General features: G+C 39.8%; 1 protein-coding gene across 1 annotated transcript in view; it reads right to left on the bottom strand.

Annotated features, from left to right (window-relative positions):
- The window catches only part of LOC124554834, a 1,124,719-nt gene that overhangs the window by 39,531 nt on the left and 1,067,981 nt on the right, over window positions 1-17,207 (bottom strand). Inside the window, exons 15-18 of the mRNA XM_047128497.1 lie at window positions 15,302-15,428; window positions 5,255-5,507; window positions 1,460-1,575; window positions 1,126-1,282 (exon numbers count right to left, since the gene is read on the bottom strand). Coding sequence (XP_046984453.1) covers window positions 1,126-1,282; window positions 1,460-1,575; window positions 5,255-5,507; window positions 15,302-15,428 — 653 coding nt within the window. The remainder of the gene's footprint in view (window positions 1-1,125; window positions 1,283-1,459; window positions 1,576-5,254; window positions 5,508-15,301; window positions 15,429-17,207) is intronic.

The following is a 17,207-nucleotide window of genomic DNA, read 5'->3' as shown; positions in this document are numbered from 1 at the left end:
TAATAGTAAGGAAAACTTTTTCAGTTTTTCTTCCTTAGTCCTGGCTTTTTCTCCTATGGGACAGAGTGGTCAATCCAACTCCTTATGAGAGTAGCTATTTACAGTTATTGTTCGCTTGATTTTTTGCTAATTTGCAGCTTCTAACTTACCATCATCACTGCAACTTATTCTTTTAACAGAAATCAATATGAAGCTCGAATTCAATTCCAGATAATGTGGTTTATGAGAGGATTTACAACCGCTTCTTATGGCATGAAGGAACTGAAACTGGTACCCGATTCTGTTTGAGCAGAAGCACAGTCAAATTACTGAGTGAATTTAAAAGAAAACAAGTTGTTTTAACAGCACAATTACAATACTCATGTAGTTAGTGTTGTAGGAATAATATTTAATAGGCTTTTTATTACAACTGATTACCATAGAGATAAGATATTGAGCAGCCGAGTCAACTGGTGTTACTTCAGTTTGCCATTTTATTGAAATTACTACAAAATTTTCACAAATTTGTAATTTAATGGGTAGTAGTAAAAAAATTGAGATCTTTGAGTTGTGACTAGCTGGAGCCCCTTTTCTGTAATACTGTGAGTGAATGAGTTACTGTTGCCATGTCCTGGTGTGGTTGATTGCTGCAGATGTTTTGACACGTAAGGTTGTTTACCACTGTAGCTTTGATGACATACTACCAGGTCCATTTGACTGGTGTGCTATGCCTGCTCTATGACCCCATTTTGTAGTTTGCTCTAAACCCATCAGATGACATTTCATTATAAACTACTTTGTTGCCAGTTTGATGTCAGCAGTTTCTCTCGACCTGCACAACACTTGGCAGGTTTTGCTGCAAATCTAATAGATCATATTTCAATGAACATCCTCTGATTTCTGCCAATTCTGTACCTTTGCATTTTGCTGTGAGCCTATAGTGCTGTTACAGACAGCAATAAATAGTGTAAAAATTGTACATAAATACTCCTCAAACTCTCACTGCTCACCTAAAACAAACTGAGAAATAGCAAACATTTCAGAAGTGTTCAGCTACCAGGGTGTGACAAGAGATGTGACAATGCAACACCTGAGGTGCAACTGCCAGGTCACACATGTAGCAGTCAAAAAGACAATTTGATCTACCTGGTGAGTAGCTGAAGCTTTCATCCTTGCCAATTCCAGGTGGCTGTTCTCCTGCAGGTCCAGAAAATGAGCCCATTCGCCGCCGTGTTACCAATGGTGAGCTCGTGATTGAGATATCTTCTTCAGATGTGACAGTACCATTTTGCATTTTTCTGCCCTGGTAGCATGAAGATGAATTTCTTGGTTATAACATATGTAGCTGAACTGTTACTATAAAATGTCATAGTCTGTGTACTTTGAATTTCAGTGCAAATAAGCAAGTGTCCTGAATTACTTGACAACAAAAGCTTACACCAAAGGTATTATATAAAAAAGTTTATATTGTGGCATTTACCTTCATATCCCTGTCGAGAGTTTTACTCTGTGTAAAACCAGATCGAATATCATACAACAGAGAATCCATTAGATTACTTTCTGACTCAGAGCCATTCTGACCGAACTGTCCACTCACTGCAAAGAGAGAGAAATGAAACTGAAATCACTGAAAATATTAATTTCTGTTTCATAAATGCTGTGGTTACTTAGGAGCAATAATTCTTTTATATGAAAATATTTACTTTAAAAACATATCAGTCATTTAGCAAATGAAAAGTAACATATAAATACAGAGTCTGCCAGAAAAATGTATACACTCTTTGTCAGGCTCTATCGAGGTATCGATATTGTCGTTCGATTTGAGTTGCGAGTGTGTTGTAGTATGGTCTTTGGCTCAACAGATGTTAGTACTTTTATCTCGGTATTGAAAAAACAAGATGGCTGGAGCATGCTTGACATTCGAGCAACAAAAATGTATTGTGAAGTGGTTTTTCAAGTTTGATAATGCCGTTAAAGTGCAACATCAGTGGAGGCAGGAGTCTGAAACAGAACTGCCAAACCACCTAACAATTAAACGCTTCATTGACAAGTTCGAATTGCACGGAATGATTTGTGATATTCACAAAGGAAGATCAGAAAGACAGCGTATAGCTACAAGTCCTGCTATGTTAGCTCTCATGTTGGAAACGTTTGTTAATCCTTCACAGAGGTCTGCTACGCAATGTGCACATGAAGTGGGGCTTAACAGTACAAGTGTATGAAGAATTCTGAAAGCTGCAAAGTGGAAAGTTTACATGCCATGATTACTGCACGTGTTTAATGATGATGATTCTGATAGCCGAATGCAATTTTGCAAATGGTATCAGCAAATAGTAACTGATGACAAACAATTTGTGAAGAAGGTAGTGTGGGGTGACAAGGCACAATTTAAACTTAATCGAACTGTAAATTGGGAAAACAATGTGGACTGGGCACCAGAAAACCTGCATGTTTATGTGGATAAAGTGGCAAATCTACAAGGAGTTCATGTGTGTGGACTATCATCAAGGGGCTTAGTAGAACCCTTTTTCTTTGATGCTACTGTAACTGTAGAAATGTATCTGAAAATGCTACGCATATCAATTTTGCCAGGTATATGTGCACTTTATGGAGCTGATGAAGAAAGAGGTCTTCTACCAACAGGACGGGGTGCCACCACACTACCACCTAGGCATATGTGCTTTCCCGGATGACAATTTTCCAGGGCATTGGATTGGACTAAGAGGGCCCATTGAGTTTCCTCCACAGACACCAAATCTAACACCTATGGACTTTTACTTGTGGGAAACTGTGAAAGATAACATCTATCGGTGTAAGCCACGCATGCTGGAGGAACTTCGCCAGGAGAATATAGCGACATGTGCAGTGATCTTCACTGTAACATTGACAGATGTAGTTGTGGCAACCACTCATCATTGTATTATGTGTATAGCTGCCAACAGTGAACGTTTTATACATTTAAAGTAACCATGTGTTAAACTGAAGATTGTAGAACATATGTGATCAATTACTAAATGAAAAATAAACACATAAGCAATACTTTTCGTTCCTTAAAGTGTGTATGCATTTTTCTGGTGGACTCTGTATAATTTATATTTCCTGAAGAGTGTCTAAATATTATATACTAACATACAGCTGTACTACTTTAATTTGATTAAAAACATTAAATTTTGGTCCTGAATCAGACCACCTTCAGGTCCCAAAAAGCAATTCAGCTATGCATTGTCCAGCTACAGTGTCAAATCCTACTTATAGAATGTTCCGTAACTGTTAATAGCTATGTGTGACAACTGTGTCCTGACATCATCAGACACAGATGTATCCACCCTGTTCTCTGACTCTGAACTTTGACTGTAATAAAAAGACAGTAGTACAGCAGTCTATTATACAATTCAATTTTAAGCCTTCCTCAAAGCTATCCAGCACTACCTACAGAAAATATTTTTTATATACTTTAATTAACAAGGGAAAAAGAATCTTAAAGATTATAATGTTGTGTACTTTAACTGGAAATATTCTTTAACTGTACAGTTTTGTTCATTATGTAACATACATTTTTCAGGTCCACTTTGAAGAATTCCTACATTGCAAAACACACATTGTCTCCATGGCATTTTGAGGAGTGGAATCGCCAAAAACTGTAAGTAGGCTTTGTCCTGGTGGTATGGAACCTTAGAAATTTATGTCTGTGGTTCAAATTTAATTTGCTTTATATAATTAATAAATAAATAAAATTAGTTTAGTAAGCTGACATTGACAGCTGAGTGACCTTTGTGCCTTGTTTTTGTATTATACTGTACTGATTTATAATATTTACTATATACACATAATGTAACTTTCTTCTCTAGCATACTCTGATGTCATGAGGCAGCTTAATTTTCATTTATGCAATAAGATAATTTGAAAGCATCTGGAGTGGTGAAGCATGTTTGGTTTTTGGATAGTGGTTTGTATGAGCCTTTGAAAATGGAAGTCTTGAGGCTGCTTGTGCCAACTATTTATTTTATGCTTTGTTATCTCTGCAGGCACACAAACTGAATTTACAAAAATTTGGAAGTCATTCACTTCTAGTGTTCATCTGTACCAATAAAATTTGTTATTATTTTTGAGAATGAATTACTAACTGTTACACCAAAATATCTCCTTGTAAGTTGCTGGACCTACAATGACCTATCATTACCTTAAATGCAGAAACATGGTACAGATTTTTTATGTGCAGTACACTGCATATACATTGATGCAGTTTCATAATATTAGCACTTACTGTTTATTTTAGTAGTTTAATTGTTTGCTTTACATTGCAAACTTCACTAAATTGACTTATGAGTAATCTTCAGCATTAAGCTTTACCTGATGTGATCACAACTGTTTTCAGGATATCCAAGCAGAAGTCTTAGGTATGAACCTATGCCATAAAGTGGTGAAGTGATTCATTTTCCTATGTCTCATCTTTTCAAAAAAATTTTCTCGAAGAGTCCTGTCTTTCAGGTAGTCTAATGTCGCAAATGTGATCGTTAAAGCCTCTGTTTCTCATTAGAGTATATAATATTTTCTCTATGAGTCTGTAATATCAGAAATGTTGAAGCCTACTGGGCAACTGCGAACAAACTTATTGCAAATGTCTGAAATAGGCATTCTACATTTTCAGCATCCTGTCATTCAATGTTATAAGATGAAGCCAATTGTTAAGGAAGGTGACAAAATGGGAATGAATGAAACTGAGAGGTGAATATGGAAACCAGATCTCTATACATCTGAGCAGCAAAAGAATGAGTTAAAATATTTCTTTACAGCCAGACAAGAACATTACAGAATTATTCAAGAGGTCACAGGAGAGAATGAAGAAACCATTTGCAGATTTCCTGTTGTAACACAATATAAATTAATCTGAGAAGTGCACATGCTGTGATAGCGATGAAGGGTGGGCCTGCATCATACTGGTGCATAGCTACTTCAGATATGAAGTTTCTGAGGATGTGGAACTTTTATGGTGATGGGTCAGTCATCATACAAAATTACCTCATTTGGATAGGAAGTAGTCAGCCATGGCCTGAACACGTTTTGGGAAAGCATAGAAGCTTAAAAACCTAAATCATGGTAGAGGGGAAAAAATTGGAACTCTGCTATTGAATATGACTTAAGTATCTTAGTCACTATGCCACAGAACTCCTTTATTTTTGTTTAAAGATTGTTAGCAGTTTAAAATATGCATTAAGTGTAAGTATCACTTTGCTCTGTGCTACAGTACTCGAGTTAGATGAGAAGGGAGACTTACTGTGTCGCCTCTTGGCCGCTAGCTGTTCCTCGCGCTGCCGCCGCCGCATGTTGGCTTGCTCCTCTTGCACCCTCCGCCTCTCGTTCTCCTGGACAGCTTGCTTGAACTTGACACAGAACTGGTGGAAGATGCGGTAACACTCCTCCAGCTTGAATGTTGCTACGTCTTCACAGAAGAAGTCAGCCAGAGCTTTGCGCACTTTCTCCAGTTCGTTCATGTCTTTTTGTAACTGTGACATGTCCAATTCAGCCATCTATGAAAAACACATTAACACTGTTCATCTCTGATTTTGGACACACAAAGTGCAAACCAGATTAGTCATACAGTACTGAAAAGGGATCTCAAGGAGGGTAGATTGAAATATGTTATGGAATATACAAGCTATTTGTAGAGAATAGTGGCTTTAGACTTCTTTTCAAGGCTAGATATAATGTGATTCATATTAAATTGATGCAAATAAATGAGTCCAGGAATATTTCTAAATGTTATTGAAAGACCAGCAATGAAAGTTGTATGCCTGAAAATTAAATGGCTGCTAGTAAAAATTAAAATTCAGCACAGTTTATCCTCGGATGAACCAGGGATATTTTGTGCATCGAGAGGATACTTTGTGCCTCCTTCCAAACAACTGAATTGGTAATTTATAATTCCTCTTTGATTCGAAATTTGACAATATGTAGCACTTTTTGGAAGGCCTTAGGTGTACCCGGAGTGTTTGGATTTGTTGCAATGAGTTGTAGGAGCATTGTGTCTATTTTTTCTGTAATTCAGGTGCTCTTAGTTTTGATTGAATTTTGATATTCAACTTGCAATACTTTTAGGATATCTGTAACATAAAATGTCTTATTGTAAGTTACAATGGAAAGACACAGTTCAAATAAGTCTAAGAGTAAGTCTACATTTATGTTGACTGGAGGTGATTTGTGCCAGCAATTTTGTGGAGCAAAGTTACCACATCAGCTATTGTCCAGAACTGCTACTTATGTGTGTGCGTTACATCTGTCTTTTGTTAGTTGGGCAACAATTCTTTTTCAGATGCAGCAATACAAACATGCCAAGGAATTGCAATAGAAAAGATGGGAGTAGATGTTATTCAGGGTATTCTTTGGAGTTGCTGGATAAATGTTTGCCTGCAGTTAGGGTCAGGATCATGTCAGCTATGGCTGCAGAAAGGTATTTTAGCATATCCAGGCAAACAATAATTAATAAGTTAATGGGAAATCATTCTTTGAACCCACGTAAGTCAACTGTCTTTATTGATGAAGAGGAAAATTATTTGCTGGCTGTTCATACAATGAAGGCTTTCATGACCGGATATTTCAACTGCTGAGAATTCTTCCGGGTTGTAAGGCCGTGGTCTATGGAACTCTTCTATCCCTGAAATTTCATCCAAAGCTACGTTGGACATCTTCGGAGGCGCTCCTCGTTGTGCGGAGACTTGCCGACTGACGAGTCGGTCGATGAAGAACGGCCTACATACCATGAAAAGTGGGCATGGTCTGGATTTCAGGTGACAGCAGAGATAAACCTCGTCAAGGATAAAATATAACTATTGATCATAGTACGTCAAAGATAAAAACTTCTCATCGATTCTGTAGCGCCACTGTCCATATATCGTTGAGTTTCATAGCTTCTTCTTTTCTGTTAAAATTATCCCCATGTTTACATACTTCGATGGCTTCTCTATAGAGGCGTGGATAATAGTTCGTCATAGTACATAAAGCTTCAGTTTTCGAAAATTTCACTGCGTGATCACCCGACTGAAGAGTGTGTTCCGCAACGGCTGACTTGTCTGTTTTCCCAAGTCGGCAAAGACTTTTGTGTTCCTTTAACTGTGTATTCACACTTCTCTTTGTAGTTCCAATGTAGACTCTACCACATGTATACACCACTTGCAGACAGAGGGGGACGTTTATCCTTAACAGAACGAAGTGCTTGGCCTATTTTCTTAGTTGGTCTGAAAATCGGTCGAACGTTATGTTTCCTTAAAATATTGCCGATTTGATCCGTCACTTTTTTGATGAAGTGTAGAGAAACCGTGTTCTTCCATCGCTGTGTCCTATCGTTGTCCATAGATCTCCTGTTATTCTGTCGCAAAACTCTATTTATTTCTTTACTAGAGTACCTATTCTTCTCAAAGCCTGCTTTAGATGTTTTAACTCGGTGTCCAGGTATTCCGGCGCACAAATCCTTTTAGCTCTGTCCACTAGACTTTTAATTACACCTCTTTCCTGTTGTGGATGATGATTGGAATCCTTATGCAAGTAGCTGTCGGTATGTGTAACCTTCCGAAAGATTTAATGTTTCAAGCTGCCATCAATCTGTCTCATAACGAAGACATCCAAGAAGGATATTGCATTGTCTTTCTCCTTTTCCATGCTAAACTGGATTTTAGGATTTATAATATTTAAATAACAAAACAATTCCTCTAAAGCTTTTTTGCCATGTGACCAAACCAGGTGATGAGCAGGTTGATGGTGTGGCCATGGGTCACCCAATGAGTCCTAGATCGCCAATTTTTACATGGAAAAATTCGAACAATTAGCTCTGGAAAAAGCGAGTAAGAAACCATGTCGATGGTATCGATACGTGGATGATATATTTGTGGTTCGGCGCCTGGAAAACAGCTGTTACAGTTTATGATTTAGTCATTTAATCAGCACACTCGCTATTTTTCTTCAATTAGACAAGATGTAAACAGCTTCAGTGTAGTATTTCTACTTATCTTTCACTGTACAAAAAGCCACTCTGTCCATATTAGCCGAACCTTTTTAAAAACATGACGAAACCGGACAGCGCAAGCACGTTTCAAAACCGGTTGCGTTTACATGGAAGCGAAAATTCATTGTGGAATTGGAAAACCGGCAGACCTACGTTTCTAGCATTTCTAGACTTAGAGAAAGCTTTTGACAATGTTGACGGGAATACTCTCTTCCAAATTCTGAAGGTGGCAAGGGTAATATACGGGGGGCGAAAGGCTATTTACAATTTGTACAGAAACGAGACAGGGCTGTAGCATATCCCCGATGTTATTCAAACTGTATATTGAGCAAGCAGTAAAGGAAACAGAAGAAAAATTCGGAGTAGGAATTAAAATCCATGGAGGAGAAATAAAAACGTTGAGGAAGAGCAGCTGAACGGAATGGACATTGTCTTGAAAGGAGGATATAAGATAAAAATCAACAAAAGCAAAACGAGAGTAATGGACATTGTCTTGAAAGGAGGATATAAGATAAAAATCAACAAAAGCAAAACGAGAGTAATGGAATGTAGTCGAATTAAGTCGGGTGATGCTGAGGGAATTAGATTAGGAAATGAGACTCTTAAAGCAGTAAAGGAGTTTTGCTATTTGGGGAGCAAAATAACTGATGATGGTCGAAGTAGAGAGGATATGAAATGTAGACTGGCAATGGCAAGGAAAGCGTTTCTGAAGAAGAGAAATTTGTTAACATCGAATATAGATTTAAGTGTCAGGAAGTCGTTTCTGAAAGTATATGTATGGAGTGTAGCCATGTATGAAAGTGAAACATGGACGATTAATAGTATAGACAAGAAGAGAATAGAAGCTTTCGAAATGTGGTGCTACAGAAGAATGCTGAAAATTAGATGGGTACATCACATAACGAATGAGGAGGTACTGAATAGGATTGGGGAGAAGAGGAGTTTGTGGCACAACTTGACTAGAAGAAGGGATCGGTTGGTAGGACATGTTCTGAGGCATCAAGGGATCACAAATTTAGTATTGGTGGGCAGCGTGGAGGGTAAAAATCGTAGAGAGAGACCAAGAGATGAATACACTAAGCAGATTCAGAAGGATGTAGGTTGCAGTAGGTACTGGGAGATGAAGAAGCTTGCACAGGATAGAGTAGCGTGGAGAGCTGCATCAAACCAGTCTCAGGATTGAAGACCACAACAACAACAGCAGTAAACAAGACAGTCAACTTACTGAATGTTTCAAGAGCAACTGTTTCCACAGTCATGACAGCCTACACAAAACATGGTTCAAATGGCTCTGAGCACTATGGGACTTAACTTCTGAAGTCATCAGTCCCCTAGAACTTAGAACTACTTAAACCTAACTAACCTAAGGACATTACACACATCCATGCCCGAGGCATGATTCGAACCTGCGACCGTAGCATTCACGCGGTTCCAGACTGTAGTGCCTAGAACCGCTCGACCACTCTGGCCGGCACACAAAATATGGAAAGACATCATCGTGTAAACGTAATAGTGGCCGCAAATCAAAACTAAATGACAGAGATCGTCCTACGCTAACACGAATTGTGTCAAAACAACACAAAACTACGGCGGCTAAAGCGACTGCAGAGCTCAATAGTCATCTTCGAGACCCCGTATCTATCGACAGTGTCCCCCCGAGAAATCTATAAAGGGAATATTCATTGCCGAGTTGCTATACCGAAACCGTTAGTGACGACAACCAACGCAAAGAAGCGTAAAACATGGTGTCGGGAGCATAAATCCTGGACGGCTGATCATTGGAAACACGTCATACGATTTGACGAGTCAACGTTGTCATTATTTCCAACATCGGGCCGGGTTTATGTTTGAAGAACGTCAAAAGAAGCCTACAAACCAGACTGCTTGATTCCAGCGGTTAAGCATGGAGGTGAAAGTGTGATGGTGTGGGCAACCATATCATGGCATTCTGCTGTTCGCATTATTACTCTCAAAGGCCGTGTTACAACCAACAATTATGTTAACATTTTAGGTGACCGGGTGCACCCCATGATTCACATGTTGTTCCCCAACAATAATGGCATATCTCAGGACGATAATGCACCTATTCACACAGCCAGGACAGTACAATCGTGGTATGAGTAGCATGCAACTGAAGTACAGCGTTTTACCTGGCCAGCACAGTCCCCGGACTTGAACATTATCGAACCCTTGAGGGTGGTATTGGTGCGCAGACTCCGGAGGAAATTTCCGCCTCCCTCGTCACTACAGGAGTTAGAAGAGGTTCAGATCGAAGAGTGGCATAAAATTCCACTGGAGACTATACATTCATTATATACCAGTATTCCAAGAAGGATCGCTGCTGTATTACGGGCAAATGGGGGTCCAACCCCTTATTAATGAACCATTCCCATGTAAGTACAGGTGTTCACATTATTTTGCTTATCCCCTGTATATTTGTTCAATCCTTCTATTAGTCTGTTTCCTCCTTTACCCTCCCTCTTTCCATCTCCACCACCCGCACAGTGATTCTTTCCAGACAGTAAAAAGTATGTGTACCATGTTCGGTTGAAATCGGTTCAGTGATTTAGAGGAGATGTGGAACATACATACAAACACACAAATATGAGTAGCCTACATCAATTTTTATAATTTGTATGGATATCTTTTCTTGCTGAAGTACCAAGCAACAACTAAATTATTTTTCTCGTCAAACAGTTCTATCTTTTTGATTCTGGGAATATTTTTCATCAGAACACGTTTGTTTATTTACGTTCTTATTTATGCATAGTACAGGCTTTTTCTCTGTGAAACGTAAATACGTTTTTGCTTTCAGATATTTCATCTATCTTGCAGGAGAACACTAGTAGGAAAATAACAGGATCTTGCGTAAACTTTTAGGGGTGTTACGAAAACAAAGCAAACATCACGACGGAGCTTAAGAAGACACTAAAGCACTAAACCCATTTCTATAACAGGAGTGAGTTCGGATAGAATAATTGAACTTCAGATGCTGGCAGAAGCTGCCAGAGTTCCCTGTTTCTGCACATGCGCAGTGTACAGCATACTCGGAAATTAATAACTCCACATTCGGCACAATCTACAGATGATTGACATCATACACACACTGGCGACGTGATGGGCAGCTGACGAGCGCACCAAAGACGAACGCACTTCGGGTAGTCAGTTTCCAACAGAAAAACGTGAAAAACGGGCCTAAGAATCATTCCTTTGTGAAAGTCGTTAATTCTGTGGGTTTTCCCATTTGCAGCCCATGTAGTCGAACAAATAAATTTAAATTATACTTTTCATTTCGTACCTCTAACGGCACAGAAGGCTGTTCCAGTTGGCATCGAAGAGTCAGGAAATTCTGAACCAAATACGGGGCAAGTTGTTAATGGGGCACAGGTAGAATACGGGGGAGAGGATTTGACTTAAAAACCTTGTTCAGAAACGGAGGATGGGTAACATTTTTAATTTAATTCTGGAACAACATGTCCCTGATAAAAAAGTGAAAGCCGTGTACAGATGGATATGTTAATATGTTCACAAACTACCCGCTATTCGCAGTGCACCTAGGCTGTTGCGCGAGCACAACATGTGGTGATTCCCATCCGTCTCTCCTCCGCTTATACACTGATGTGACAAAAGTCATGGGATACCGTCTAATATCGTGTCTGGCCTCCTTTTACCCGGTGTGCAACAATTCGACGTTGCATGGACTCAAAAACCTCTCGATTATGTCTCACAAATGTTCGATGGGATACATGTTGGGTGCCCAAACCGTTTGCTCGAATAGTCCAGAATATTCTTCAAACCAATATCGAAGAATTGTGGCCCAGTGACATGGCACATTGTCATCCATAAAAATTCCATCGTTGTTTGGAAACATGAGATTCATGAATGGCTGCAAAATGTTCTCCAAGTAGCCTAACATAACCACTTCCAGTCAATGGTAGGTTCAGTTGGACTAGAGGACGCAGTCCATTCCATGTAAACACAGCCCACACCATAATGGGGCCTCCACCAGCTTGCACAGTGTCTTGTTGACAACTTGGGTTCATGGCTTCGTGTGGTCCACGCCACACTCTAACCATACCATCACCTCGTACCAACTGAAATCGGGCCTCCTCTGACCAGTCCAAGGTTTTCCAGTCGTCTAGGTTACAACCGATATGGTCACGAGTCCAGGAGAGGCGCTGCAGGTGATGTGCTGTTAGCAAAGGCACTCGCGTCGGTCGTCTGCTGCCATAGCGCATTAACACCAAATTTCGCCGCACTGTCCTCACGGACGCATTCGTCGTACGTCCCACATTGATTTCTGCGGTTATTTCACGCATTGTTGCTTGTCTATAGCACTGACAACTCTAAGCAAACACCGTTACTCTCTGTGGTTAAGTGAAGGCCATCGGCCAGAGCGTTCTTCGTGCTAAGAGGTGGTTGTTGTTGTGGTCTTTGGTCCTGAGACTGGTTTGATGCAGCTCTCCACGCTACTCTATCCTGTGAAAGCTTTTTCATTTCCCAGTACTTACTGCAACCTACATCCTTCTGAATCTGCTTAGTGTATTCATCTCTTAGTCTCCCTCTAGCTTGCTACCCTCCACGCTGCCCTCCAATGCTAAATTTGTGATCCCTTGATGCCTCAGAACATGTCCTACCAACCGATCCCTTCTTCTTGTCAAGTTATGCCACAAACTCCTCTTCTCCCCAATTCTATTCAATACCTCCTCATTAGTTATGTGATCTACCCATCTAATCTTCAGCATTCTTCTGTAGCACCACATTTCGAAAGCTTCTATTCTCTTCTTGTCCAAACTATTTATCGTCCATGTTTCACTTCCATACATGGCTACACTCCATAAAATACTTTCTGAAACGACTTCCTGACGCTTAAATCTATACTCGAAGTTTAAAAATTTCTCTTCTTCAGAAACGCTTTCCTTGCCATTGCCAGTCTACATTTTATATCCTCTCTACTTCGACCATCATCAGTTATTTTGCTCCCCAAATAGCAAAACTCCTTTACTACTTTAAGTGTCTCATTTCCTAATCTAATTCCCTCAGCATCACCCGACTTAATTCGACTACATTCCATTATCCTCGTTTTGCTTTTGTTGATGTTCATCTTATATCCTCCTTTCAAGACACTATCCATTCCATTCAGCTGCTCTTCCAAGTCCTTTGCTGTCTCTGACAGAATTACAATGTCATCGGCGAACCTCAAAGTTTTTATTTCTTCTCCATGGATTTTAATGAGAGGTAATGCCTGAAATTTGGTGTTCTCGGCACATTCCTGACCCTGCGAATCTCGGAAAACTGAATTCCCCAACGATTTCCGAAATTGAATGTTCCATGCATCTAGCTCCAACTATCATTCCACATTCGAAGTCTGTGAATACTCGTGCGCCCGTAGCTACGTCGGAAAGCTTTTCACCTGGATCACCTAGGTACAAATGACAACCCCGCCAATGCACTGCCCTTTTGTACCTAGAGTAGGCGATATTACCGCCATCTGTATATGTGCATATTGGTATCCTCACCTCAGTGTGTACGGTTCTTGCTGCGTCACGTGGCTCGTGAAAAAGACATGCCGTGGCGCGTATGTCACAGCACGTCTGACGTATTCCAGCGTGTAGCGAGTAACTATTTCAGACGAGTAGAATAATTCTTGATTGCGCGTTTAAACGCAAGCTCTCGATAGCACATAACACAGTTAAGACATTTAGTGGGTACCTTTTCAATTACACATTGAATTCCTGTGAACCCTGCAAAGCGCCGAGTGTTGGCCAAATGTGGCGGGCATGCTGACTAATGTGGCATCACACGAGTTAGTTGCGGGGCCCGTATTTTTCGTTGGCGCTGATGCAACGCCAAAAGGCAGCATTCATAGAGACAGTGCCGGCAGTATTGAGCTTCGGTGAATGATCATCTGAGCCCCTCTGTTATTCTCGGTAGTTGATCGTGATGGCCGTGAACTACAGAAATGTTGAAGAGGAAAGAAGGGAGATTGTATTTAACGTGCAACCACGACGAGGTCATTAAAGACGGAACACAAACTTGGACAGAGAAAAGATAGGGAAGGAAATCAGCCGTCTCCATTTTCCGTCTAATCTGTGTAGGAAACTTGTATCAGGAATGAAACGTTCTGGCAGATTATAACTGTCTGCCGGACCAGGACTCGAACCCAGGTGGGTGTTACTAGGTGAGCTACCTGAGCACGACTCATGACCCGTTCTCATAGCTTTACTTCCGTCAGTATCTCATCTCTACCTTACATCAAGAATGCTGGATTGGGATTTGAACTCCACTTCACCCGATTGCTAGCCCACTGCACAAACCACTGCGCCGCTTTGGTTATCTACAGACATATCACTACTGAAATTTTGCATCCTTTTACGGCTATTGAATTCCACATCGGATACATCGTCTTCCAACACTATGAGTAACCATACAACGAGGCCAGCAAGCTGAAGCACGGTTTGAGGTGCATACTGGTGAAGATCACTTGGTATCATAATCCCAATTTCGCTGATGTCAAATCTACGTGGCCTGAGTGGCACCTCAGATTCACGATCCATCTCTTCTTAATCTACAAGAATTGCCCGGCGCATGTGGACATATTTTGCGTACCAAGTGTACCAACGGCATTAAGACTCCACTAACAAGGGCGAACCAACTAGAGTTTCCACTTTTTGGTGTAAGAAATAAGGGACATTTACCTAAAAATACGGGATTTTCCACAAAAATAAGGGACAATTCATAAACATTTTGAAATCCAGTGTTACGGACCAGTTTCTATTACAATATAATTAGTTTCATTAACAGAATGAGGTAATTACTGAAATTGGTAACAGAAACTGACACCCATTTAACAGTACGTACAGTACAATGCACTAGTTATGACGAAACATGCAGAAAAAAATATTAATAGAATAGGTAAATAAACCAGCAAGCTCAACTTTACCACTGAATGGCGATAGATCACGCGATTTCCTGCTTCTGAGGCTCCAAAGAGAAAAAAAATAATGGGGCTACTGTGAATTTCAACGGGCTCAAATCAAATACGGATTTTAAAATATTTAGAGACAGAAAAAACAAACGTTGGTTTTTACGAGACAACAATTCATAATAAAGAACGCAAAATTTTCACTTCAAATACGGGATGTCCCGTACAATACGGCAGATGGCAGATGGCAGCCCTACAACCAATACTCCATAATATTACAGATTATGATTGTAAATTAGCTTAGATATTCTTCAAAAAAATTCACATGTAAAAAAGAAATCTGTATTCTTGTAAGTATTTACTAAGGCACTTAATTTAAATTTTTCCGTTAAGAGTAGTACCTTTAAGAAGTCAGACATTTGAGACTTTATCTCCATTTCTGTAGTCGGGAGGTCGATTTGCTTTCGGATCTTCTTCATACGGCCATCGAGAGCGTTTATCTCGTTCTGGAGCTGTTCGACGGTTGTCCTTGAAATACAGACAACAGTACAACATTAAAGGTTTGTGAAATTGATGCCCTGACGGTAACTGCAGATTTATTGCATTATCAACATAAAAAAATTCCACAAAACTGTCACAATTTCCACTGTTTGCTCTTCTGTCAACACTACAAGGAAAAAAAGTAATTAGCTGTTAATAAATATATGATACAATATGATATGAGGAATAATATCAGGCACTCCTGAGTTAAATGTTTGAAACACTCGTGCATAATAAATTGTTGTGCTCGAACGTTATGGACATGAGATTCTCCTACTCTCTGACCTAAACCATTATTTTCTTCTTCTGCTTTTTCGGTTACTTAATCTAAAATCGTTTTTTGGGTTTTTGACCTTATGATACGTTCTGTACACACTTACCCATTTACCGAAACGTAATAGCATTTTTGTGTAGCATTATAAGATGATCTAATGTAGGCTAACCTTCTTTGTTACCAAGTTCAAGACCACTGTGCAGAAATAATTTGCTGGTCCACTCCCCTATTCTCGCCACGATGCTGCAGCTGTGTGTCAAGTGTCCTCGCTAGGGTCTTTGCCTTTCTTCAAGTTGTGGACCACTTCAGCTTACCCATTGATGACAGACTTACTACAACGTAACGTGGAAGCCGAACGACTATGCAACTCTTAAATATTTGCTAAACGGGAGGCTGAGAAATAATTGAAAAAGGAAACGTGTTAAAAATATCCTACGGCCCACCGTTTTTATTTTATCTTTTTTTTTTCCTTCGGTGGCTAGCTTCTCACGCTATATTCCTGACCGTCTTGGCAATACGTACCATGTAATACTACCTTCAACGTAACATAACAAACACGATTCCTCTTCAAAATAACAACCAAAAAACTCCTTTCCAAAACACAAACATAATACATCTTGCAAAATTTTCAGAACTCCTCTTTGAAAGCAAATAAAATACCTTTTCTACGGCAAGCCAGACTCATATTTTATTGGAAGTGACTGAGTTACCCAGGTATTACCACCACCTGCACTCAGAGCATTCCTTCCAATAGTAACTCTTTCTCCTACCTTCCAAACTTCACGAACTTCTCCTGGATACCCTGTGGGGCTAAATCCAATGTATCTGTGGAGAATTACCTTGGCAGCATTCTAGGGGATTGTTTCCAGAATGAGTTTTCGTTTTATAGCGGAGCGTGCGCTGATTTCAGACCAGTGCACGATTCACTGTAGAATTAAAATTCACTCTAGGACCTTTTATTTAGTTCTATTAGAAACATAAATTTTAGCGCAACATTAAGAATTCACTTTAAGACTGGCAGTCACAGTACCTAGTTGTTATTAATTCCCAGTACGTTATGGATACGTCATACGCATAACTCACAGACAATGGATTGAAAAGCATGCTCTCCTTAACAAAAAGTGATTCTCTGCGGATTCGTCGATGAGGGCATGCAACAACATGTTTATTCGAGGTAGCCTTAAAGAAATCTTGGTATGTGTAGTGCCTAGAACTGCATCAGTCTTAGAAATGCTGTAACTACACACTCGTGTGGAACATTTATAAATTTTCGCAAAAAATTAACAATGAAAGAAATGAAAAACTTTAAGTCGCAGGACACAGAAGCTTCAGGAGTAGTGTTTAGCTGAAGCACTTGTGTCACGTTCTGAGCTACAACTCTTTTTTCATGTGTTCCTGAAGCAAGGAATATTCTATTCTCTGTAACTTGCTACACAGTTAATTTGCATAGCAGTCCTGTTTAGCGAGTTATGTTTTGTAACTACACTTGTTTT

Source organism: Schistocerca americana, chromosome X (assembly GCF_021461395.2).
Source record: "Schistocerca americana isolate TAMUIC-IGC-003095 chromosome X, iqSchAmer2.1, whole genome shotgun sequence".
NCBI lineage: Eukaryota > Metazoa > Arthropoda > Insecta > Orthoptera > Acrididae > Schistocerca > Schistocerca americana.
Note: the sequence above shows the minus strand (reverse complement) of the source record. Positions and strands in the feature narration are given on the sequence as shown.